General features: G+C 40.7%; 12 protein-coding genes across 12 annotated transcripts; 7 read left to right on the forward strand and 5 right to left on the reverse strand.

The window, feature by feature from the left end:
* Positions 1–1,333: 1,333 nt before the first annotated feature.
* On the reverse strand, positions 1,334–3,045 carry BATDEDRAFT_10823 (uncharacterized protein; the record flags this gene model as incomplete). The annotated part of the gene is made up of 4 exons (XM_006677703.1): positions 1,334–1,579; positions 1,694–2,396; positions 2,469–2,649; positions 2,796–3,045. Coding segments are annotated over 4 exons (1,380 nt in total), but the record flags the coding sequence as incomplete, so codon positions are not given.
* A 638-nt stretch (positions 3,046–3,683) lies between these two features.
* BATDEDRAFT_24276 (uncharacterized protein) lies at positions 3,684–4,629 on the reverse strand (the record flags this gene model as incomplete). The annotated part of the gene is made up of 2 exons (XM_006677894.1): positions 3,684–3,910; positions 4,041–4,629. The coding sequence occupies 2 exons, from the start codon at positions 4,627–4,629 to the stop codon at positions 3,684–3,686; spliced, it is 816 nt and encodes a 271-aa protein (XP_006677957.1).
* Positions 4,630–6,051: 1,422 nt separating this feature from the next.
* BATDEDRAFT_1263 (uncharacterized protein) lies at positions 6,052–8,201 on the forward strand (the record flags this gene model as incomplete). The annotated part of the gene is made up of 5 exons (XM_006677635.1): positions 6,052–6,257; positions 6,335–6,390; positions 6,487–6,723; positions 6,793–7,851; positions 7,942–8,201. Coding segments are annotated over 5 exons (1,818 nt in total), but the record flags the coding sequence as incomplete, so codon positions are not given.
* A 45-nt stretch (positions 8,202–8,246) lies between these two features.
* Positions 8,247–8,741, forward strand: BATDEDRAFT_29892 (uncharacterized protein; the record flags this gene model as incomplete). Its single annotated transcript, XM_006677903.1, has 1 exon — positions 8,247–8,741. The coding sequence occupies one exon, from the start codon at positions 8,247–8,249 to the stop codon at positions 8,739–8,741; it is 495 nt and encodes a 164-aa protein (XP_006677966.1).
* A 1,708-nt stretch (positions 8,742–10,449) lies between these two features.
* Positions 10,450–10,749, reverse strand: BATDEDRAFT_87626 (uncharacterized protein; the record flags this gene model as incomplete). The annotated part of the gene is made up of 1 exon (XM_006678225.1): positions 10,450–10,749. One exon carries the CDS (start codon positions 10,747–10,749, stop codon positions 10,450–10,452), a length of 300 nt encoding a protein of 99 aa, XP_006678288.1.
* A 508-nt stretch (positions 10,750–11,257) lies between these two features.
* Positions 11,258–12,445, forward strand: BATDEDRAFT_24278 (uncharacterized protein; the record flags this gene model as incomplete). The annotated part of the gene is made up of 6 exons (XM_006677895.1): positions 11,258–11,297; positions 11,530–11,596; positions 11,686–11,753; positions 11,867–11,973; positions 12,083–12,168; positions 12,280–12,445. 6 exons carry the CDS (start codon positions 11,258–11,260, stop codon positions 12,443–12,445), a joined length of 534 nt encoding a protein of 177 aa, XP_006677958.1.
* A 729-nt stretch (positions 12,446–13,174) lies between these two features.
* Positions 13,175–14,174, reverse strand: BATDEDRAFT_36884 (uncharacterized protein). The gene is made up of 3 exons (XM_006678020.1): positions 14,011–14,174; positions 13,804–13,904; positions 13,175–13,724 (listed from the first exon to the last, which is right to left on the reverse strand). The coding sequence occupies exons 1-3, from the start codon at positions 14,144–14,146 to the stop codon at positions 13,197–13,199; spliced, it is 765 nt and encodes a 254-aa protein (XP_006678083.1). The 5' UTR covers positions 14,147–14,174; the 3' UTR covers positions 13,175–13,196.
* Positions 14,175–14,321: 147 nt separating this feature from the next.
* Positions 14,322–15,571, forward strand: BATDEDRAFT_10743 (uncharacterized protein; the record flags this gene model as incomplete). Its single annotated transcript, XM_006677693.1, has 2 exons — positions 14,322–14,525; positions 14,624–15,571. The coding sequence occupies 2 exons, from the start codon at positions 14,322–14,324 to the stop codon at positions 15,569–15,571; spliced, it is 1,152 nt and encodes a 383-aa protein (XP_006677756.1).
* A 41-nt stretch (positions 15,572–15,612) lies between these two features.
* BATDEDRAFT_19380 (uncharacterized protein) lies at positions 15,613–19,837 on the reverse strand (the record flags this gene model as incomplete). The annotated part of the gene is made up of 3 exons (XM_006677758.1): positions 15,613–18,543; positions 18,632–19,152; positions 19,237–19,837. 3 exons carry the CDS (start codon positions 19,835–19,837, stop codon positions 15,727–15,729), a joined length of 3,939 nt encoding a protein of 1,312 aa, XP_006677821.1. The 3' UTR covers positions 15,613–15,726.
* A 712-nt stretch (positions 19,838–20,549) lies between these two features.
* BATDEDRAFT_34920 (uncharacterized protein) lies at positions 20,550–22,309 on the forward strand. Its single transcript, XM_006677979.1, has 5 exons — positions 20,550–20,712; positions 20,794–21,174; positions 21,255–21,582; positions 21,672–22,008; positions 22,096–22,309. The coding sequence occupies exons 1-5, from the start codon at positions 20,555–20,557 to the stop codon at positions 22,266–22,268; spliced, it is 1,377 nt and encodes a 458-aa protein (XP_006678042.1). The 5' UTR covers positions 20,550–20,554; the 3' UTR covers positions 22,269–22,309.
* A 351-nt stretch (positions 22,310–22,660) lies between these two features.
* BATDEDRAFT_10576 (uncharacterized protein) lies at positions 22,661–23,820 on the forward strand (the record flags this gene model as incomplete). Its single annotated transcript, XM_006677676.1, has 4 exons — positions 22,661–22,798; positions 22,889–23,079; positions 23,166–23,394; positions 23,578–23,820. 4 exons carry the CDS (start codon positions 22,661–22,663, stop codon positions 23,818–23,820), a joined length of 801 nt encoding a protein of 266 aa, XP_006677739.1.
* A 219-nt stretch (positions 23,821–24,039) lies between these two features.
* On the forward strand, positions 24,040–24,615 carry BATDEDRAFT_87935 (uncharacterized protein; the record flags this gene model as incomplete). The annotated part of the gene is made up of 1 exon (XM_006678122.1): positions 24,040–24,615. One exon carries the CDS (start codon positions 24,040–24,042, stop codon positions 24,613–24,615), a length of 576 nt encoding a protein of 191 aa, XP_006678185.1.
* Positions 24,616–24,829: the final 214 nt, after the last annotated feature.

Consider the following 24,829-nt stretch of genomic DNA (forward strand, 5'->3'; position numbering starts at 1 on the left):
ATCTTTTGTAGCGTGTATGCTTTTCAAGGATTTCTAAACAATGAGATGCAATGCTTCCCAACACACGTCTTATTTTAGACAGTACTCCATTCTATAATAATGGGTTTGTGCGTCAAACCATTCCAGACACCGAGAATACCAAAACCAATTTATAGTAGAAAAACAACACATATGTAACCATTGTTTATTCTGAGAAAAATAAACATATTCAAGATAAATACAGGTGGTCCATGTTACATGAATTGGCTGCAACTCTGGATTACTATTTTTTTGGTTTCCATGACGTACCATTCACGTCTAAAAACGTATCCTCATCATCATTGCTACCAAAACCACCTACCCCACTTGCGCGACACGTACTGGTTGTCGCAGTAATCCCCGACTCATTTTCAACAGCAGTATGCATAAACACATTACCTCCAAATAAAGTTCCCAGTCCAATATGCTTTTCATGTTGGGCTGCTGGTAACACCAAAGGGGTGGTTGTTCCATCACCGTGGTGCATGGGTTGAACACTCCGTGTAGCTGCATCAGCTTTGGTAGGTAAATGTGCTCGAGCAGTTCCAAAAGGTCGTGTAGGAGAATCTGCAGCAGACGTATTCCTAACAACACCACTCAAACTTGATGTGGACACTGATGCATGGTTTAAACGATCTGTTCCTATAGATTGATGTGAGGACGCACTAGTAGAACCAGTTCCAGTAAAAGCAACGCTGTCCGAGGTATCGCGCTGAGACAATACACGCAGGTTTATCTTTGGCATAGAGATGTCGGGCAAAGAGATTAATGCAGGTTTCAAATTTTGATTTCCAAATATACGACGAGCAGAGTTGGTAGATAAATTTAGAGACGGTGATGTGCTAGCAGATGGCTCAAGATTTCCGTGTCGCTCGTCACAAATGTCTGCTCCGCTGGATGACAGCAATGGTTGACGAGTCGGACTTGATGATTCAGATGGACGATGCTCAACAGAAAAGCGCTCAACATTATTACCACGTGAAACTGGACTTCGTCTCCAACCTGACTGAGTGAATAAAGGTTTTAACCACTGAGCATCAAAACTCAAAAACCAATGGTTCGAGACTTGATCATCGTGGTGATTGAATCCAAAATCAAGCGAATCTGTAGATTGGTGGACAGGTAAATCGTATTCATAATCTTGCTCAAGTGTATTGTGTGCATCTTCACTACGCGGTGGGTCGTGTCGAATATATCTCCTACGATGTTGTTCACCAACAGACATTTGCTCATCCTCCTCCTCGCTTGTATCTGATTCTGCCACAACACCGTCTGATAGTCGAATCATGCCACCTCTGCTATTTCCACTTCTGGCAATTTTGGTAGAAACACCAGTGCAAATATGCAGTCGTTCCAGAGCCAAATGTGTCGTTCCTCCAAGTAAAACAATACTAACTACACACACGACTAGAGTAGTCGTTCTTACAACCGGGCCAGCCTTTCCCTCAACATTAAATGCCAAAGCAAATGCAATGGCTCCACGAAGACCAGCCCACCATATCATGAGCTGATGATTACGAGGAATCATGTCATTCACTGTATCGCCCCTTGTACGTGGAAACTCAAGAATATCGTCCAAAGGCTGATCGTGGGCATCACTTTCTTGTCTAGTGGATGCATTGCGGACAACTCCTAGCCTTCTCACCCTTTTATGCGAGCCCCATCTTCTCGATACAACATTGATCAGTTTTGCTAGCGGAATAGTCGAAACATACCTTGCAAACATAATCACCACCAGTGTAAGCAAAATCAACACGGGATAGTAAGCTTGATCAGTTTGGGTAAATAGTGCTACACCCAGGTAGATAAACACGAAATTTTCCGACATCTGAGAAAGCACTCGAAACATGTATTTTGTTGTCCGTCTGCTTCTAATGCTCATGTTATCATATGCGTAGTGTTTAAGCGTGATGCCGCAAAAAAGAAGAGAAACGATCCCCGAGAGTTGAATGGCGTTGGATAAAAGATAGGACGAATACGCAAGGAGAGTAATCAGACACGATTCAAGTGACGAGTACAAGTGCAACTGAGTGTGTTTCAACATGAGAGCACACATCAATGCAATGATGATGCCAATAAGTACTGATCCAAAAAAAACTCCAAGAAAAGATCCAATACCATGCAATAAAGTCAAGAGTGTCAATGATTTCCCCTGGAACTTGCCCAAGGTGCTAAACAGCACAATGGCTACCGAGTCATTAAGAATGCTTTCACCAAAAATGATTGCAAACAGTTTAGGATCTACTTTCATCTGATGAAATATGGACAAAATGGTGACTGGATCAGTGGACGAGAGAATAGCTCCAAAAACAAAGCAGTCGAGGAATGTCATGTCCAGACCTGGCATTCCAACCGACACGATTGCAAAAATGAGCACTCTAATTAAACACACATGTTAATTCAAGACCATACATAAAAACGTGATACTTGTAAGTATACACTTGACATACCCAATGACAGTTGTAGAAATAAATGTTCCACAAAAAGCAAAGATGAGAATAGATCCAAAGTTTTTAAAAAAGTTGCGTCGTTTCATATCGTATCCTGAATTGAAGATAATTGGCGGGAGAAGTAGATTAAAAAAGTATCGATGGTCAAAAGTTACCATTTCCTTGATTCCGCCAGTTCCAGCTTATTTTGAAAGATTCATGTGGAATGAATAAAAAATTAGAAGTGGTCATGGTTTGTACAAAACTGGAGTTCAAGCCAGGGTTATGCCCATTTAAACTTTTACTATTTGCATGGCACCAAGAATATAAAACAAGTCTGTCACTTACCAGGTGAGAATCGGATGACAGCCCCAACAAGCGACCCAAGAAAAATTGACACAACCGTTTCATGAATAAACCGAATCTGTCGGCGTTGCAGATAGTAGCTTGTAAGTAGAATGCACACCAAGATCGACACTAGGATCAACAGAGCCCAAGAAGTGGACACTTCTTCTTGGGTTGCAGGCAAGGGGGTGTGTGAGGGTAAAGAAGGAAGGTTTGGCTGAGTTGAAGTTGTTGGATCATTGGTTGTAGACATGGCTACTTGTACGAATGCAGAAGTTGTCTGTAGTATTTGATGCATGAATGCTAGACTTTATTGTATAGTTGTAACAGATCCTGATAATGGTATTATAGCTGTATTCACGTAAAATAAAACACTTGTATTTTGCTTTGGAACAAGTCAACTATTCGCTGCGTTTTCTTATTCTAAATTGACTTTCAATTCTTGGTGTGAAATCGCACACTGTATAAACCTATTTGCTATTAGTCTCATTCACGTAAAATGAAACACTTTATCTTGAAATAAACAATTGTTGAATATTCATTTCTTTCTATTAGAAATCGATTACTTTTATCAAAACTTATTCGCGCTTCTAGTTCAAGATTGCATGAATGTATTTTGATTTGACGTGGATATAGCTGTAAACTGTCGGCAGGATCAAGAATAAACGGTTGGAGTATCATGCTGAATCAGTGCAAAGTTTGTTTTATTATTTAGTTCTAAAACACTGATAATGTGGTTGAATACTACATTCTATAATAAATCACATGCATAGATTACAAGGTTGTAAAAATAGTTGAATCGTGATGTTTCAGAATTTAAATCCAAAACAATCCATTAGAAAATAAAACACACTTTGAATGGCCAAAGTTCATAAAAACAGAACTAGCACCTCAACCATCAGCTTTAAAATTTAATGGTTGGCTGATACGATGGTATAGTGTTTCAGACGAAGGTGGAAGTTCTAATCTGAAGGAGCTGATGGGCACATTAAACGATGTTGCTAGACCACTCGCGTCAATACCGTTCATGGTAAAATATCCTTGCATACCAATCAGCACATCGTTGAAATTAGACAGTTCTGGACTGCATGATTGGTAAGTAGTACTCCTGTTATCAGCTAAAATTGTAACATACACGTTGTTTACCAAATGAACACATATTCAGTCGTTAGTATCTTTAAAACACATTAATCCAACAAAACCTCACGAAGCTGTATCTAGTCAAACCCAAAACATGTATAAACATACCATTGAATAGAGGAAGCGTGCCAACAACTCCATCACCGCTTATCAATTCAAAATGGCCAGATTTGAAGGTGAACACCCAAGATCGTCGTTGCAATTGGATCTGAACAAACCGAGACGAGTCAGGATCAAATGAAATATGTATTCGGTAGGCGAAGCCCTTGTAAACATCATCGATCAGGTCACCAAACGAAGTTGTAGAGACGATAACAGAAACACCTTCAGTGGGACTGTTGAAGAAAGTATTCTGACCAAATTCTGGAAACAAGGAAACGCCGGATTGGGGATGAACAAGAAAGCGTTTCTGCTCGATATCGGTAACATAGGAGTCGAGATAGTCTACAAACTCGCCAAGATCGTAATTGTATTTTTCGGCCTCTGGACATATATTAAGCAAGCGACCATAAACAGACAAGCTTTCAGTCATGCATATAACTCTGTTGCATGATCGAGTGCCTGACAGAAACCCAAGGTAAGCTCCGCCCATTGGATCGTTGACCAAAAACGGTTCAGATAGACGGTAGTCGCAAGAGTATTGATACACTTGGATGGAGCCAAAGAGAGCAGGAGCAGTCTGATGCTGTATGCCCATCATAGTATATAGCAAGATGAGTTGCCTGACACTTGAAATATGCAAGTAGTCCTTGAGCAAGGCTTTATAAACACTGATATGACAAGGAGGTTCAAAAGAGTGTAGAAGCAAAGGACAGTCGACCAAGACAAGTTTGAGTCTGTTACAAATGCAACTCATCCGCACATAATCGTCCATGAAACCGGCGTATTCATTAAAGTGAGTCCTGAACATAGATCGATAGCAAGAATCCACATGATTTGAAGCTGTAACAAGTGGAATGCCGTACAGTTTACACTGACGAAGCCATATGCTGGAGTGCGATGCAGCCGCATGCCAACACCAACAAGTCTGAGCACAGGAGAGCACATCAATGTACTGCAAGAAAGAAAACACCAACAACAGCAGTTCAGGCGGCAGTGACTGGATGTGGATGTGAGTGCGGAAAGAAGACTTCTTTCTTGTGTAGTGTCTGATCAGGTCGGTGTGGATGATGTTTACCTTCTCAGCAGATCCCATCATGACAACCGCAATGGTTTTTAGTCAAGTTTTACCAGACTACACGTGGCCGTCCATTCCGACTTGCATTTCTTTTAGGGTTTCTTTTAGGATTTCTTTAGGATTTCCTTTAGGATTCTTTTAGGGTTTACACTCCACTTGCCGTCATTGATTCTCATTGATTCCCATGCGACAATCTGACTGCAGGGTCGTGTAGAAACGATCAACAGTCTGTGGCCGTGCATCAAGACAATAAAGGGAATCGATGCGATTGCAGTCCATGACATTGTTTTGATTCTTTGATTTTAAGCCATCAAAAACAAGCCTGCAAAGAGTCAGACTGCAACATGGACGGGATTCGACGGTTAGCAAGTCGCGTCGGTTGGCTGAAACAATGCTTTGGATTGCTGGTTAGACTTTACTTTTTACTATATCAAGACTGTTGTTATGAATCCAAGTACTGGCACAGATACTCATGGTGATGCTCTGGAATTGGATCCTGACAACTTCAATGAACACTCCTCACTGTTACCTTCCAAGACAGCTTCCAAGATCGCTCCGAGTATTAACCATTACAGCTCAAATGACGGTCTGACCAACAGTTGTTCTGGTGCTGACCTGAACTTGGACAATAGTAGAAATGACGACCAGGAACAGTGGTCTCCTTCAGCTGGAACTACTATGCGTAAGTGTCTAAATTGGTATTGCATGATTAACTATTGGAGTATTCATCAACCAATCAATATGACTTTACTACATACTAACCCAACGCATTGCTTGGTTGATATCCGGTCGTCTCGACTATTTACTCCGTCATATTCACTGTCATGCTGATGTATTGATCCTACTCATTATACTCATGTTACTGTACTATAAGATATACCCAGTATCCATGGTCATCGCACCTGGCCTCAATTTTGGGTCTTTTTTAGAACCAGATTGCGATACTACGTTCCTGTAGTCGGTTGGTTACCCAAATATGATGTCATGCTCAATCTACAAGGAGATATCATGGCTGGAATCACTGTTGCCTTTTTGATCATCCCACAGTCTCTATCCTATGCCCAGGCTTTGGTTCAAGTTCCTCCTGTGTTTGGCTTGTACTCTGCCATGATCCCCCTGATCGTCTATTCTTTGTTGGGAACTTCCAGGTAAATTTAGAGCTTATACTTTTAAAGCTGTCTGCTGGATCTGTATTGATCGAGCAATCCATCTAATCATTTTATAGGCAATTGGCTGTTGGTCCTGAAGCACTCGTGTCTATTCTTGTTGGATCCAGCGTTCGTGAATTCACTACCTGGAGAGACTCTCCTAATCCAGAAACAAACAGCTCTGCTAGTATCTTGCCTGGCATGTTTTCATTTATCTCCGAACCATCAGTTGGAACTCATGATCCAATGGAAAACGTACAGGCTACTACTCTGCTGTGTCTAATGGTGGGCGTCTTTACATTTCTCTTGGGCTTCTTTCGTCTAGGATTTCTCGACTCGGTACTTTCTCGTGCGCTTTTGCGTGGATTTGTCCTTGCTGTTGCCATGGTGGTTATGATTGATATGTCAGAAACACTGTTTGGAATTATTCCTCCAGTGGGGCAATGCATTGCAAATGTAACAGAAAGTGTACTCGCTTCTGCTCATGGATCTACTTCAAAATTCATACTTGAAGATTTACCAGCTCCCGTTGAAGAAACTGCATCTCCTATTGAAAAATTGATTCATACCTTGATCAATCTTTCTCATGCACACATACTCACAACCATCCTGTCTGTTACCAGTATTCTTTTCTTGCTACTCTCTCGCCAGCTTAAGCGTCACTACAAGCATGTAAAATGGCTGCAGTTGGTGCCTGAGATCTTGGTGCTTGTACTGACTTCGATTATTCTATCACAAGTGTTCCGCTGGGATTGTCAGGGTGTCGCCATTTTGAATCGAGTTTTAGCTCCAGAAACACCCGCAGATGGCACTGAATACATTACTCATCCAATCCCCACGCTTGAAAAGGTTAAATACCTCACACTTCCAGCCATTCTCATTTCAGTAATTGGGTTTGTAGAGTCCATTGTAGTGGCCAAAACATACGCTTCAAAACATCGATATACTGTTTCTCCCAATCGCGAACTTGTTGCCATTGGTGTTGGAAATATCGTTTCTTCCTTTTTTGGCGGATTCCCTGGATTTGGCTCGCTTGGTCGTTCTGCAGTAAACGACTCTGCAGGTGCTCGAACCCAAGTTGCTGGATTTACCACTGGTGTCATCGTGTACTGTACTTCAGTCTGGCTTCTTCCTTATTTTGAATTCCTCCCCAAAGCTGTCTGTTCATCTATTATCGTAGTAGCTGCACTTAAACTGGTTGAAGTGGAGGACATTGAGTTTATCTTTCGTTTACACGCATGGGGTGATCTTGGGCTACTTCTTCTTACTTTTTGTTCCACTATCTTTGTTTCCATTGAAGTAGGAACATTGATCTCTGTTGGCGTGTCTCTGTTGCTTGTGGTAAAACATACCACGCAGACGCGGTTGGCAATACTAGGGAAAACGTTGGTAGTTGATCCTTCCACCGGAATAGTCAAGACTAAATTCAGAAGCATGCATGAACAGAGTGGAAAAATTGAACGTATCGAAGGCGGAATTGTTGTTCGCATTGAAGAAGGAATGTTTTTCGGAAATGTTGGGCAATTGAAGGATCGCCTAAAGCGGATTGAGGCATATGGTGATTTAAGCGTGCATCCAAGTGAAGAGCCAAGACGTGGCGGCGGGAATGCCATGGTTTCTGCTGTAATGACACCTCCAACTTACGCACAGGCACACGACAATGATTCACCTTCGCTTCAACCAGTTTCTTTTATTGACGACTCTGATACGATTAAAAGTGTTGTGTTTGACATGACGGCGGTAAGTGATATTGATGCCACAGCAACGCAAATTATGACTGAAATTGTCCACGAGTACCACTCCAGAGGAATTATCGTATGTTTTGTCAAACTTCGCGAAACTTGCAAGGAATCGTTTGAACGGTCAGGAATTTATTCTGTAGTTGGCGAGCAGCACTTTTTTGGCAAGATTCGTGATGCCATCGCTTACCTTGGTGCTGAGAGTCGGATCAAGGATACTGGGATAAACGGTGCCTTTGTTGTCGACGGGATGCCTTCATCAGGATTACTTGGAATCGGTGGATCAAAACAAGCTAGGAAACTAAACAATCATAACATTGATGATGAAGCCTCAGAGTTGCCTGGAGCCACTCCTCAACACAACTACAGCGCTAATAGTGCTGGATCTGCTACATTGCAAACTGCATCTGCAATAGCATTGAGAGACTCAAGGCTTGATACTTTGATTGAAAGTCAGAATGGATATGCTTCCACTGAGCTTAGTGGGGCTTCTACACTTACTCAAGCCATGAGCTCCAAAACTGGCATACATTCTCGACGTCGTGGTGGTGGACGCACTCGTGACATTCACCGCCATGCTGGTCTTTTAACAGCTGATCACAGAGAAGAGGATGTTATGCAATTGTTTTCTGATAGCGAAAATGGGCTGAGTGGAAGCGAAGATGACGATGATATCGACAATTTATCTACTCCTACATCCACGCGGAATGCTTCAAAATTTCGAACTAACCCTGGATCGCATTAAATTCCGATGCTCTGCTGAGGTTGTAACCTCTAGTGATATTTGAATGAAATACTAGTATGAGCCATTTGAATTTATCAGGACTGTAAATGGATTTTTGTTTATTTGAAGGTACAAAATTATTTCAGTCAATTCAATCTGATGCTGATTTTGAAGCGAGATTTCAGAATAGGTATTGATAACGAATTAACTGCAAATCATAAAAATATTATTATCGAATGACTTGATTGCAATATTCACGTAAATGGAATACTTGTATTTCAGTGTATAAAACTGTCAGTTTCACGGAATAATGAATATCGATTTACTGAGCAACATTGAATCATTCACAGCCGTCAGTAAGGATGAAAATAAACTGGAAATGCATAAAAATAAAACTGTCAGTAACCATCATCAGTATATTCATGTATTCAAGACATTCGCTTAAACTTCAACTGCATTCTTGTGCGGTTGTTTGTTGCTTGTGTGATTCTTACCACTGAATTCACAGTATTCTTTTGATACTTGAATGTGTTTGAAGTGCAGGTTTATATTGTGGTTGCAAGTTTGCATCACCATCAAACATGAACGATTCAAGACTTTATATACAATCAGATTCGTGTATAATAGCATGTTGTAGTCAAGCGTACACAACATTCATCTGGATGCTGATAGTTTGAGTTTACTACTGCACGATATTTTGAACAGTCAAAATGGATCGAGATTGCTCATTTCTTGACTCGTTCAATGGATTGTTACTCTCATAACTGCGTCATCATCTTTACAATATGTTCAATATTGATGCGAATCCATCCAAAAAACAAAACGTACAATATGCTAATTATGATGTGTGTCAAATAACTGCTAAACAACAGTCATCTGGTATTCTACACACACTGACCCAAAACGGTCCATTAACCTGATTATATGCCATCAATGTCAACAATGTCAATCAATACCATGATTACCTTTATTTCAGATGTTATTTCAAAACAACCATCAATTGACAATGACATGCTCATCTTTTACTATAAATACGTTACACATCAACTTGAATCAACCATCTTGCACTGTATTATTTATTAATCCAGTCACTCCAGTCACTCCCATTACAACTAATCCAAATGCCAGTTTTGCTTGTCTGGTGTCTTTCATTCAATAGTATTTTCAATGTCTTGTTGATCACAGACCAACGGATCATACTACACAATCCACATCCAGTCATTGTGGTATTGCATACATCGGGTTTATACACAACCAACACATATCTGGACGACCATACCATTGAACAAGTTATGATGTATTGTAAAAACTCGTACATCAGATACTCTAGTTCAAAAAACAACGATCGCACATTTCAAAAACGCAACCATTGTTTTCATACCAGCTGCTGAATGTTTACTTGTAATATTTGTTTTGATACAAAGTATAGTTGCATATCGGACAAGCTCAACGATGTGGCATGTATTGGAACAGGAATGTGATGCGAACATTCGATCAATGTTTGGTACAAAATGAACACAAAACCAGTAAACTTCAAGAGTTCAAAACACAGTATTGTCCAGTCAATCTGATGACACCCATCAAACAAAACCGGCTTTGATACACCAACACCGTTATTTAGTGTTCCATTTTACGCGAATACGACCATAAGTGTAATGCATTAGTTTATTAGTTTATTCTAAATTGTGATTGTCCAGTCATGATGTCTGGATTTAGTTAGTTTAATAGTTTAATAGTTCCAGGAACTCCAGGAACTGGATCTCCACGAAGGCCACATGCTTGAAGTCCATGAAGGCCAGAAATGAGTTGCTCCAAAACCTCCAAAGCCATAAGATCGACGTTCAAGATGTGGTGCATCAAAATTGGATTCGAATGATCGTTTGTTTAAATCGGAACCATCAACCATAGGCGATGCTACCGTATCTGCTGATCGTTTCTGTAAACCTGCACTGTCCGATGCTGGAACTGCAGCGGCATTGACTGCCACAATGGCTGATGTTGCTACAATGACTGCACTAGCGAACTGCATTTTAATCGTTTAAACGTATAAAGATTGTTGTTGATGAGTCGAGCCAGGTGTAAACTACACTGCTATTTATAGACAATACTCGATGCACGATTAGCATACGATTGTGTATTAGTTGTGTCTGACTAATACACTTGGTGGCTTGAGCTTACTCATACACACTGTGAACAATAAACATATTCATTGGTCCAACTTTGTATCGCGTTCCGATTGTAGCCGAGTATGCATTGTGTACTAATTGTAAGTCGTGTGTTTGTGTAACCGATGCACACTTGTATTGAAACATACTATCGCATTGTTTCAACATCCATTACAACGTATGGTGTTGTGAATGATTACAAGACAAGTAGACTGTATCGAATCTGTTCAAATGTAACATGCTCAGCCATGTGAACACTTGTGTTCTTGTCCACATTACCAGCCAAAAATATTTCCATCGCGACTTGAATTATACACGCTATTTCGACCATCGTTCAACTCTGACACAAATACACACTCGACTCATACAAATATGTCCATGGCAACTAGCACCCACACAGACGCTTGTTCTGGTATGTAACTGTTGCGTTCATATGCAACCATTTGACCCGCTTGTTATGAATGACCACAACTACATCAAGTCACTATTGATATTTGACTTATAGTGACTCTAGTGTGTGGTCAGTAACCATGTATATGTCAGTAGCCATCTACAATGGTCACACTTGACAATACACACTGCTGTCCAACTTGCTTGTGTTTGGTACAATTAGCTTACTTTGCTGTCTTGGAATGTTACATTAGTCTCATCAAAAGCCAAATCAAGCATCACGGAACTCGATACTTTTGACAACAGTCTAGTGTTCAGCAGGTTAGTACGGACTGCAGTCGTTCAATGACGTGTCATGTTCAACCCAATCTAAACCCATCACATACATGCACTACTTGTGAATTGAATAGCAGTCCCACCAACTCGGAAGACGCCTTGTTTGACACGATTGTTGGTGAAATCGAAACCATCATTATGGGTATGTGATGTGGGTTTGTTATTCTGACCATATTTGATTGCATTTGATCACATTTAATCACATTACTGACCTAGACAATCTGTGGTGTTGTGATGGTGGACCTTGATTCACAGATGACAAGTTTATTGCATTGCAACAGGCATTTCTATCAAAACACTGCAATGTGTTTGATGAAAGTGACGAAAACAAGCTCGAATACACGGCTATTTTCCAACAATATGTATGTGGACCTGATTTGTCAACCATATGTATTGTATATTCGATTGATGGTCAAATCTTATTGAATTGTGTATTGCATGGTGCTGTGTTTGGATACTCGTGACAACCAGAACCAATACATTGAATCGTATCTGTGCAAACGATTAAAAGTCAGGCTGCCATGGTTTTCCATGCCAGATTTTTTACAAATGATCAAGTAAGCAATTTCAAGTTTATAAACTGCTGTCTGCCAATCATTGACGGTATTGCAACGGGTAACCTTGTAATACTGACTGACTGCATGCATGATTATTGTATCATGATGTAGACAACGGCCCGATCAAGCAGAAGGCGATGTGTTTGATATGTTACATAGTTTGGGTGAGTTTATCGAGTTCAAAGACTTGATGATCGGATATATTCGTGAAAAGGAAGGACGTGGACCCAATCTCAATTGTCTGTTGTCTGTCAGCTCGGCTAATCGTAAACAATAAATGGTCATCCACAAGATGGTCAAAACAAACCAAAAACTAAACTGACCATTCAATTGATTTACATTACAAATATATCATGACAAGACTTGTGGATACCAGACATGACAGACATGTCAGACATGTCATATTGATTGATTGATTGATGGCATACAACACATTGAATGGTTTGAATCTATGCGACATTGGTTGTAGATACATGCATGTATAGTCGTGTCTAATAGTACTCAGTCAAGCAATGACTCGGTTGTACTTGCAGTAAAACACATTCGGGTCAAATGATTCAACCATCAGATCTGGTCATGATCTACTTGTATACCAACCGTTGCAGTATTGACCACAAATAGTAAAATGAGTCATGACAATATATGTTGAATACATCAACATGATTACAGATAGATGCCAACAAAAGCAATGACTGGTCAAGATTTAATGACATTGCATATCGTATTGTTGACTGTTCTTGTCGACTGAGCTACTTGTGTAGTTCTATTACAGCAATTTAGTTGATTGTTGCAACGCAATAAGCTTTCAAACGGATAAACCAATATTTTGTGTAAAAGGTCAATGATGACGCAGACAATGGTTGATTCAATCAGGCAGATTTGATTTGATTTGATTAAATGCAAAACAGATACAGATATGATGGCAGTCATGTAACATTCAGTGGATATTGCATTTACTAATCATGATGCAGATCTGGTTTGGATCCGGTATGTGGTATTCAAGGTTATTTGAAACACTCAAGATTCATTTAACATACATGTTCAATTTTTATCTGGGTATTTACAGTCTCTGGACCATAATCGACATAAAGTTTTCTGAAAAACAACTCCAGAAGCATATGGAAACAGTTGCTAGCTGCTGCAGGATCGTATCTTCCTTTACTCAGTTCATCTCGAATAAATGCATGTTGAGCCTGCAATTCATACCAAGAGAAATTGACTTCGGCCTTTGTTAATGCACTGTAGATATGTGTTCTACCAGAAGGAGGAATATGGGTATCCTGTTTGCCAAAGATCATTAATATTTCACCACGGATCTCGTTGCATCGAGCAAGTGAGTTGGATTGTTTGTTCTTGCCAAGAGTTTCGGAATGAATATCGGTAGCAAAGTAGCATACAGATGCTTTCACTCTGGGATCCATTGCACAGCGGAATGCCAGATGGCCGCCTAAACACATTCCAGTAGCCGCCAGTTTTCCATTGCAATTGGGATGCTTCTCGAGTGCATTCAAGGTTAATGTGGCATCCTCATCATACGCCGAAAGCTCTTTTTCAATCTATATGCATTTATTGTTAATAAAAACAATAGCCATACCAGTCGAGTCAGTATTGGATCAAGATTAAACGATCGACTACCTTGTATTTATTTCCCCTCTCGGTGCCCTCGACATCATATGGAATGACGACTCCAGGCTGTTCAAATTCATGATAGCTTTCTGGACAACAGACAACATATCCTAATTATACACATCAATAAGCGACAATATAGATCATGATATAAAATGCAAGTTAGATGAAGCAATGCATAATGTATACAAAAGACCAACACATTAGATTGGTTACCGTTGGAAGCAATCTGCCGACAAAATCGCTCGACTGGACCAGTGACTTGATAGATCTCTGTAAAAACAGCAACACCTGGAAACTGAGCAAGAGGGTGTTGGGGAAGAGTGTTTGGCACAAACCAATGCACTCGCATAGTCCCGCTAGAAGACTCGAGGTCTTGAACACATTCGATGATCAGCATTGGTCAGATTGGTTGCAACAGCACTTCTGATGTTATCTCAGCACACCCTCAGGATTATGCTATTTCAATTCATGCAAAAACTGGGCTGATGTTTAAGCCTGGCAATCTGAGCAGTCGAGCAAATTGCATGTCTGCTATCAACTGGTCTAATCTTGGGTTTGATATTATCAAGCCTCGCTCTCATATTGAATATGTCTACACTGATGGTGTTTGGGACAAGGGTGCTCTTGTTTCCAGCACGGACATCACTTTGAATATGTGGGCTACTGCTCTACATTATGGCCAGTCTTGCTTTGAAGGGTTGAAGGCTTTCCGGATGAAGGATGGAAAGGTAACAGAAACATTGCGCTACGAGACTCTTGTCATTCGCATTGTTTGAGCAATCGATTGTCAGAGATTGCTGACATTGACTTTTATCGCATTGCATAGATTCGAGTATTCAGACCCAATCTAAATGCTGCTCGCATGCAACTCTCTTGTCATGCACTGTCCATGGCTGCACCACCCACCGATCTCTTTCTTGAAGCAATCAACAGAGTTATTCAAGACAACCTTGACTTGGTTCCTCCCTATGGCCACAGCGGATCGCTCTACATCCGTCCATACGTGATTGGATCTGGAGCCAACATTGCTCCATCACCACCTAAAGAGTTCAAGTTTATTGTTCAAGTGAATCCTGTAGGTGATTACTATGCTAACGGGTTCAATCATCCTGTCAAGACTATTGTTCAGTACGGATTTGATCGGGCTGCACCAAATGGCACTGGACATATCAAGGCTGGTGGCAATTATGCTCCTTGCATGGGTCCAACTGCTCAAGCTAAAAAAGATGGCTACACACTGAATTTATTCATGGATGCCAAGACTCGACAGTACATTGAAGAGTTTGCTACATCAAACTTTGTAGCATTAACCAAGGCAGATGCTTGTGGAAAGAGAACATATGTCACTCCTCGATCCACTAGTATTCTTGGATCAATTACTAACCGATCCTTGTCGGAAATAGCAGTCAAGATATTTGGGTGGTCAGTTGAGCGTCGTAATATATCTTGGGAGCAGCTAAAACAAGGTGATTTTGATGAAGTGGCAGCCTGTGGTACGGCAGTTGTGATCACACCTATTGGCATCATTGATCGAGAGGTTCCTATAAACACAGTTGAGCATGAAGCAGAAATCAAAAGGTGTTCCAACGAAACTGAGCTGGATGCACTATGGGATGATACATCCAAGACCGTGGCTTTGCAAATCGAAAGTATAAAGATTGACAGTGATTTTTCTGGGTTTGGATCTATGCTCAAGGTGTACCGCCAAATTCAATCTGGCGACTATGATGGATGGGAGAAGCTGGGTTGGATGCTTCCCGAGTCTGGGTTGTAAAACATATTGAATCGACATCATGTCTATTGTTAAATATTTTTCTGGTTTAAACTTTTTATTTGTGTTTTGATTTTGTAAGGTTGCCAACAATAAAACATCAGCTCTATTATTCAAAAACAATATTACAGGCAGAACCAAAGTCAGGTTCTGTGAGTTTAGGCAACGACAGAATTCAATGATTTGCCATTGGCCAAACTGTGAATTAGATCTGCATTGACTGGTCCTGTTTCGGCAACCATTCCAAAGAAATGGCTGTTTGGATTTGCCAGTAGATTTCTGGGACTATCAAACTCGATCACTCTGCCTGAACCCAGTACTAGAATCATATCATAGTCTGCAATAGTGTTGAGTCGATGCGCAATTGTCAATACTGTTGTTGTTGATGCAAAGTCTTTGCGAATCGCCTTTTGGATAAAGTCATCCGTAGCCATATCAACAGATGCTGTGGCTTCGTCCAGCATAATAATCTTGGCATTCTTGAGCATTGCCCGTGCAAGACAAATGAGTTGGCGTTGACCCGTCGACCAATTATCACCGTTTTCAGTCACCACAGAGTCTAGTCCACCTGAAGCTTCTGCAACTGTTGGTTTGAGATTAGCACGCTCAAGCGCACTCCACAACTCTGAATCTTGGTATTGACTAAACGGATCCAAATTTGATCTGACGGTGCCTGAAAACAAAACAGGCTCTTGTGGAATTACACCAATTCGACGACGAAGATCGCGCAGTCCAATGTGCTTGACATCTACACCATCGATAATAACAGATCCAGACTCGATTTCAAACAGTCGCAAAATACTCGACATAATACTTGACTTTCCTGCGCCTGTTCTTCCAACAATTCCAACTTTTTGTCCAGGATGAACAACAAATGACACACCATGCAGCACGGGAGGTAGATCTTTTCTGTATCTTAATACAACTTGATCGATATTGATATGACCAGTCTGTGGCCACGAAGCAGGTAGATCCAAAATGGCACCAGGTGTATCCTTGGTGACAACATCGGGTGCTTCAGGAGTCAGTTCCTCGGCATAATGGATTAATCTCTCAGCCGAATTCATGCTCAACTCAGTCTCGGTTGCACGCTTCACACTCCAGTTAAGCACAGAAGTAACTTGAATCGCATAGGCAACAACTAACCCTGCAACCCCTGCACCAATATGTGATTTCTGAATCACTGCAAATATCGCTGCCATAAGAACCAAAATGGCATTTAAGCTTTCCAAGCGAAGTTGAATCCACCGTTGAATCATGATAGATGGATAGTAGTTGCGGTTACAATCATCTATCAACGTATATGTCTTGTTTACAAATCGTGAGGTAGAATTATATGCACGAATTGTGGCTAATCCTGTCAAGGTTTCAGACACATTGGCAATCAATGGAGACCTAGATACAGAGTCCAGTCGCTTCAGTTCACGGGCAGTGGAACGGTAGTATGCTTGCAATAAATAAAATCCAACAAGTATGGGTGCGAGTGGGATAAGGAAATATGGAAATACGACTGATATTAGCACAAAGTTGGACAAGGTCATTGTCAAGCACTGAACTACTACTCGAATTGAATCTGGCAAAGTGCTGTCCACGCCATCCACGTCTCTGCTAAATCTAGAAGTAATACGTCCCAATGGTGTAGAATCAAAAAACGAAATAGGTGATCGAAACACACCGGAAAGAGCATGTTCGTGAATCTGTTTCGAGGCTATTGCTCCAAAATATGACACAATGGCACCATAGGAAACACTAGTAATAACCTGAACCGCACCCAGGCCAACATAGGTTCCAATGTAAGTATCACGATGTAAATGGAAACGATTTGAAGACCAGTATGCAAGCCATTGATCCGTCATAACTCGGAGTACTTGAGATAAAATAAGAACAATTAAGATTGTGAATGCAGCCGTCATTCCACCAGCCATTTTGAGATATGACATGTAAAAACGAGTATCAACAAGTCCTGTGTTGCGCTCTTCTACTGTCATGAGATGGCCGTCTGGAGGCGGCTCATTGATGCTCTTTTTAATAGATTCAGACTTTGCCAAGGTATCCGAGTTTTTCCTGACAACAGCATTTTTGATTGAGTTTTCCGCCAATTTGGGCTTTTCAACTTCTTCATCCAATTTGTCATCAAGACCGCCATACTCTTGCATGAGCGCTGAAAACGCAAGATTTGTTTTGAACAATTCGTCAAATGTGCCTTGTGCAACAATGCGTCCATGGTCCATCATTAAAATGTAATCCACTCGGGGCAAAAAATGAAGCTGGTGAGTAACAAGTACTCGTGTTTTTCCATCTAGTGTTTTCAGAATACATTCTTCAAACAAAAATCGTCCAACATGCGAATCAACGGCCGAAAGCGGATCGTCAAACAAGACAATATCCGGATCAAAATAAACTGCTCTGGCAATACTGATGCGCTGCTTCTGTCCACCAGACAAATTGATACCACGTTCACCAATCTCGGTTGAATCTCCTGAAGACAGAATTGCAAAATCACTTTCAAGGGCACACGAATGAATGACAGACTTGTACTTGGCAGCATTGTATGGCATACCAAACAATATATTTTCCTTTACTGTGGCATTCTGAATCCATGCGTGTTGCTGGCAGTATCCGACTGTGCCTCGGAATGTCACATCACCAGACACTTTGCGCATTTCGCCGACAAGAGCATTGAGGAACGAAGATTTTCCAGAGCCAACAGTTCCCACGACTGCAATAAGTTTACCTTGAGGAATTTTGATATTGAGCTTGTCAAGTTTGAACGTCTTTTCAAAAGAGCGTGTGGGGCTATTGACTGAGTCTTCTTTGCTTACTTCAGCTTGATCCCATTCAAACGTAGCGTCATCGATATCAATAGCTGGTTCAGCACTCTCAGGCGATAATGGTAGCATTTTAGGAGCATTGTCTAGTTCATCAGCAAGCAAAAGCGCACCAATCCGTCCAATTGCAATCCACGCATCAGTAACCTAAATTTTCCAAATAATTCCAGGATACAAAGTGTCAATAGATCAAAACAAGAACACATACAATCAAAAGTAACTTTGATTTACATACCTGGGAAATAACCAACGGAGTAAACATCAAGGCAAATCGGAAAGAATAAAACAGAGACAGTGAGGCAAACACTTTGGCAGGGTTAAGCTCATTGCCGAGTAGCGAAAAGCAAACAAAACTGGCAATCATGGAAAATGTAGGAACTGCCTGTGTTATACCAGCGATGATTGCACGAGATAGCAGAAAGCCATAAATATGCTTGAGTTCAATCGTTCTGATGTCGGACAATACTTTTTCAAAGCTCTCTTCCCACGAGTAAATCTTGATGACACGAATTCCAAGAAGCGTTTCTTGTATAAGTTTAATTCTTCTGTCAGCATCTACATTGGCCTTGCGTCGAGAGGATGTCAGCATGCTAGTGATTTTAGATTGAGCTGGAATGTAGAGCAACATGACAGCAAGACCAACGAGAGCCGATGGACCAATTGTCCATATAAGAAGAGCAGTAGCCATAGTAATCTGGAATGGAGCACCCCATCCCATGTTCAAGTATTGGCAAGCTATATCAACTCGATTCGTGTCTACAATGATATTTGCGGGATTATTAGTTTACTAAAAGTAGATGACCATCAGACATGTGCACTATTAAAATCTTAAATACTTACCAGTAGCAATGATATTTGTAATCATTCCAATAGAGTATTTTAGACGGGATTTTCCTGAAAGAACCAATGATTTTTTGTAGAGTGCTGCAATCAGTGATGTTTTGATGTTGTATCCGGTTTTAGTTGTAAGCTCAAGCTGCCAATTATCAGCAAATGTTGTAAATAACTGGGCCAAAAAGATGGATATTGCCATGACATAGCCAAACCAGTCTCCAAATGTAGCAACTCCAGCTTGAGTATCTTGAATCCACGTAATCATATACAATAAAAGAACAGACGATCCAACAGATAAAATGCTGGTTACACCCATATCCCCAGCACTGCGAACAAGGTCTTTGCCAAATGCAGCAAACAGTACTCGAAGAAGTCGTATAGATGGCGATGATTTGACATTGGGACGCTGTAATTCTTTCTGCCATGCGGCGTCGAACGTTGCATTAATGTTTTTAGCTTGAAGGTGAGCATCCAAATCCCAAAGTTCTTTTTGTTGGAGCGGGTGCTTGTATCCATTTTTTAATAATGGACTAATCCATCCATATGTCCATCGTATAAAGACGTTCAAGCGGTATTCTGGCGATGGATTTGCTGCTGTCGGTTCCATGAATGCGAGTCTATCAAAAAGCTAATGATTTCAAGTACCAAAGACCGAGTAAATTGCAGGTACGTTGCTCAAGTAAGTTAATTGTTAAAGGTTGACGGAGTTTACAGCAAACAGGCCCTATGTGGGTAAATGTAGACAATGATAATATGCAGTAAATGGGTAGAATATAGGCCGTATTTATATTCTTTTGACATAAATACGAAGCAGAATATTTATAATGTGCGGATAAAGTAGTACATTGATAGTTAGCTCGTCTTATTTTCCATTAAAAATTATCCGCATTGAGTGTTGAATGCTTTTTTTGCATTACAGGGAGATTATAGCAAAAGGGATATTCAGCATAGAATGATGCAATGCTTTCAGCCTTGGCAAGTTAAATCATGCTTTTGATCCAGCAAACATGACATTCTAAACTCATGAATATTTTTGTATGATTGTACCTTGATGAGTCGAGTATTGTTTTACTCTATGCATCTGATTTCAAGCATGAACGGATTCTAATTATCCGAGCATTCCAATGGAATTGATCTGTATTTAAGGATAAATGTTGGTTGAAATATTCAAACCCGATGGAATTGTTGGATGGCTTGAATAGCCGAGTTGCAATATATTCACGAGAACACCAGAGTTGATTACCAACAAATGTGAATTTGAGCATCAGGGATCTCAGTTATGAAACTAAATCTGCCAATTACCATTCCAGTCAATAATTACAAAATGTCTGTGTGTGTGGCTAAACTCGCTGCTGTCAACAGAGCAAAGGTTATCGCTAGTCTTGCTGGTCGATCCGGCATACTTTACCTCAAAGGCAATGACATTACCGTTCGTAAAGGCACGGACGTTGATAACCGCTTCCGTCAAGAGTCCAACTTTTTGTAAGCTGTAACTAAGCCGCAGGTCATGAATCGACCAATACATACTAACAAATCACTCAATACTGCTACTGCATGATTTAGCTACATGACTGGCACTCAAGAACCAGGCTTCCATTTTACTGTGGATCTGGCTTCTAGACAGACGTGCATGTTCATTCCAAAGTACAGTGACGATCATGCTCTGTGGATGGGTACTCCTCCCACTGCTGCTCAAATCCAGGCAAAGTATCAAGTTGACCGAGTTCTGACTGAAGACAAACTAGCAGATGCTCTCTCTATTGCTGATACCATTCATGTGATTGCATCTGGAGAGCTCCTGCAATCAAGTTCTGATGCTATTGCCGCCAATGTTCATGCCGAAAAGGAATGTACCGAGTATCTTGCCACTGCCATCCATGAAGCCCGTATGATTAAATCTGAAGCTGAGTTGGAGTGTATGCGCAAGGCTGCTCAAATCAGTGGGTAAGCAACAATCTCTAGCTGTTCAACATTCAGCTAGCACAACCAAATCTAACCGCTGATTTTTAAACTGTCTTGATCAGCGAAGCGCATATCGCTCTTATGAAGGCTGTTTGCCCTGGACAGGGGAGCGAACAAGAACTTCATGCTCTTTTCGAGTACACTTGCTTCAAGAACGGTGCTCCATTTCAAGCATATGAGCCCATTGTTGCAGTAGGACGCAACGGATCTGTGCTACACTATGTCAAAAATGACGAAAAGATGCATGCAGATCCCAATCAGATGCTCCTCGTGGATGCTGGCTGTGAATACAACATGTATGCTGCCGATATTACTCGTGTGTTTCCTTTAGGCGGCAAGTTTGTTGGAGATTTCAAAACCACCTATGAGATTGTTCTCGATGCTCAAAAGGTTTGCTTCTTGATTTGCTATATTCATATTTCTTGTTGATAGTCAGCCATGACCACAACTTGGAGTCATCCATACTTGTATTTTACTAGGCCGTGCTCAATGCTCTCAAAGCTGGCGTGGAATGGGAAGACATGCATCGCCTTGCTAATCGCACCATTCTCAAGGGACTTGTTGCTGCTGGTTTAGTACAGGGCTCCGAGGAAGATCTCACTAAAAACCATATTGCTGCTCTTTTTTTCCCCCATGGTCTTGGCCATTTAATCGGTATCGATGTTCACGACCCTGCCGGCTATCCCGCTGGTGTTCCGCGCATCCAAGAACCTGGTATCAAGTACCTTCGTATGCGCCGTGTTCTTCAGCCCGGAATGGTGGTGACTGTTGAGCCGGGCATGTACTTTGTTGACGCTATTCTCAATCCAGCACTTTGTAAGAATCTTGAAAAGTTGCATATCTGATTGTTACAGGGCTCTGCACTGTTGTTAGCGAGTTTTTTTTAACTAATCATTTTTATAGCCGATCCTAATATCAGCAAATATCTCAATGTTCCAGTCGTTGAGCGTTTCCGTAAGCATGTTGGTGGTGTTCGTATTGAAGACGATGTGGTTATTCTTGAAAATGGCATTGAGAACTTGACTGGATGGATTCCCAAGGAAATTGCCGACATTGAAGCCATCATGGCACACTGATGATTGTTGAATAAAAATGTTCATTTTATGTGAGTGCGGCTATAAATTGAATTACAAGCAATATTGGACGACAATATCGAATATTCAAATGGAAATGATTTTGTCTTGGTATTGATTATCAACTCGAATATCAAGCAATGAGAGTGCCGTCAGTTCGAGCAAAACACATTAAGCGACCACATACTCTGATTAGTCATTCCAGCAATAGTATTCATTCTAAACCTTCAGAACTCATCAATGATCAGGTTAAAATCGAACATACTAAAAATGATACATTACCTGAATCATCCAGCTTCATTGAAACATCCATCAAGCAAGAATACGAGGATCAATCCAGTATCCATGCCTTGAACAATATCAATTATTCATCCAATGTCGATAGCGTAGTTAAAATGGAACATTCGTCAAAAGATAACAGTCCTGCTAAATGGCGTGAGCTATATCATGGAATCAAGGCTTACAGACAGGACCATGTTGCTCCAGTAGATGTTGTCGGATGTGCTATGCTGGGCGATAAGACTGATCCAAAGGTATATCGCATGATTATCATTTCCAAACAGAATCATAGTGACTGCATTGCATCTTGATTGCATCTGATACTGAGAGTTTCAAACTTGTAGATCTATCGATATCAGACATTGACAGCATTACAATTATCTTCACAAACCAAGGATGCTGTTACCGCAGGTGCGATCGCTAATCTTAAATCTCATGAGCCAGGTGGTTTGACTGTAGAAAGTATTCTAGCAATGGATCCCAAAACGCTTGATGGCTATATTAGCAAAGTGGGATTCCATAACCGCAAAGCATTGTAATTGACTGTTTAGTATCTTGTATTTTAAAAATATAAATGCAAATCTGGTTTAATTAATTTACTGCTTCAATCCACTAAACTAGGTATATGAAACAAACAGCAGAAATATTAAAAACTCAATATAACAGCGATATACCTGATACACTTTCTGGATTAATGTCATTGCCTGGAATCGGACCTAAAATGGCACATCTTGCAATGCAAGAGGCCTGGAACCAGACGGTGGGAATAGGCGTAGATACGCACGTACATCGCATTTCCCACCGTATTGGATGGACAAAGTATCTCAAGACCCCGGAGCACTCCAGAAAGGTCAGTGTATAACTATGATTCAGGATTACAGGTCGGGCACTTGATGCTTCATTGTATTGTAATCAGTGACCGAGATCGTTCATTGAGATAATCTTACCTCACATTGCATGGAAACTTGAACCCTGTGCGAAAACAGTGTCATAGTGTATTTGATCATTATGACTAACTTGGTTTTAAAATTAGGAACTGGAAGAGTGGTTGCCTAGACAGTATTGGAACGAAATCAACAAACTACTTGTTGGGTTTGGACAAACCTTGTGTTTGCCTGTTGGACCAAAATGCACCGAATGTCCAGTATCTCACTTGTGTCCTCGCATTGGAGTCAAGACCACATCAGCCATGCAAAACAAACTTGTCCAGATTCAATCTCCATTTTTTAATGACTCACCACGGCCAGCAAAACGAACAAAAACTACGGACCGTTGAGTCAGTATTAAACTTTATGCTGACTCATCTTTGGAACTTAGGCTTTTAGACGATGTGATTATTTAATTTCTCACCGGAAATTGGACTTTATAAAGGCATTGTTTTCCAATTCCCCGAGTTATATTGTTTTTGGTTCAAGTTAATACTCTTACAGTTGTTAAGCTACTTTTACTTTGAACTACTGTTTTATTTGATCTTGATACTTTTCTCTTCGCGTGTATGCACTCTCTTTCCAGATCCAGTTCCCCTTGTGCCTGTGTTGGTGCTTCTACAACCTCTACCTTTAAATGTTTGCAATGCAAGCGTCGTGAGCGTCACAATGCTATGATGCATCGCTTGGCTAGATCTATTTATCTGGATACTCATAATCAAGATACCTCTTGTTCCAACTTGGTTTCTGCTGAAAGAAATGCCGAGGGCAATGTGAGCGATAACAGCAATGGCGGAAACAATATTATGGGATCTTTCTCTGATATTGATAATGGATGCAATTATGGCATGATCTTTGAACCTGAATCATATTATAGGATTCAAAATAGCGATCATGATATGCACTCAAAAAGCCATTCTTCCGTACCCAGCCCTACTATGACAATGGTAAACTCTGTGAATGGACTGTTGCGTCGAAATAGGATGACCAGCGATCCGCTGTTCTGGCAGAATTTAGATTCGAAATGTGTGATAAGAGATAACGACAGGGATTTGCAAGATACTAACATGTCGCACCTTTTGTTTCAAAAAAGTATTCGTCACTCCATCCATTGTGATTGCAAGGGATCGGTGAGTTATTCTTGAGTTATATGGATGGGTATTCTTTGGCATTCAACGTATTGATTGGCTATATTGTTGATCATTTTTTGACTCTCATTACTGGTGAATTTCAAAATACTTTTTCTCATTTCACGAATCTGCATAGGGATATGGCTGCGAATGTGGATTTAGATGCAGCTGTGGCTTTTAAACGGTCACCATGTTTTACTGTCTTAAACCTTGCATGGATTACTATTGC

This window comes from Batrachochytrium dendrobatidis (genome assembly GCF_000203795.2).
Source record: "Batrachochytrium dendrobatidis JAM81 unplaced genomic scaffold BATDEscaffold_4, whole genome shotgun sequence".
Lineage (NCBI taxonomy): Eukaryota > Fungi > Chytridiomycota > Chytridiomycetes > Rhizophydiales > Batrachochytrium > Batrachochytrium dendrobatidis.

Excerpts from the sequence above, each read along its gene's own strand:
- BATDEDRAFT_36884 (XM_006678020.1), bottom strand. The coding sequence starts at position 14,146 with ATGCGAGTGCATTGGTTTGTGCCAAACACTCTTCCCCAACACCCTCTT. Across the intron at positions 13,905-14,010 it reads TCGGCAGATTGCTTCCAACG|GATATGTTGTCTGTTGTCCA; the intron begins GTAACCAATCTA and ends GTGTATAATTAG. Across the intron at positions 13,725-13,803 it reads AGAGGGGAAATAAATACAAG|ATTGAAAAAGAGCTTTCGGC; the intron begins GTAGTCGATCGT and ends AAATGCATATAG.
- BATDEDRAFT_34920 (XM_006677979.1), top strand. The coding sequence starts at position 20,555 with ATGTCTGTGTGTGTGGCTAAACTCGCTGCTGTCAACAGAGCAAAGGTT. Across the intron at positions 21,175-21,254 it reads AAGGCTGCTCAAATCAGTGG|CGAAGCGCATATCGCTCTTA; the intron begins GTAAGCAACAAT and ends TGTCTTGATCAG. Across the intron at positions 22,009-22,095 it reads TATTCTCAATCCAGCACTTT|CCGATCCTAATATCAGCAAA; the intron begins GTAAGAATCTTG and ends TCATTTTTATAG.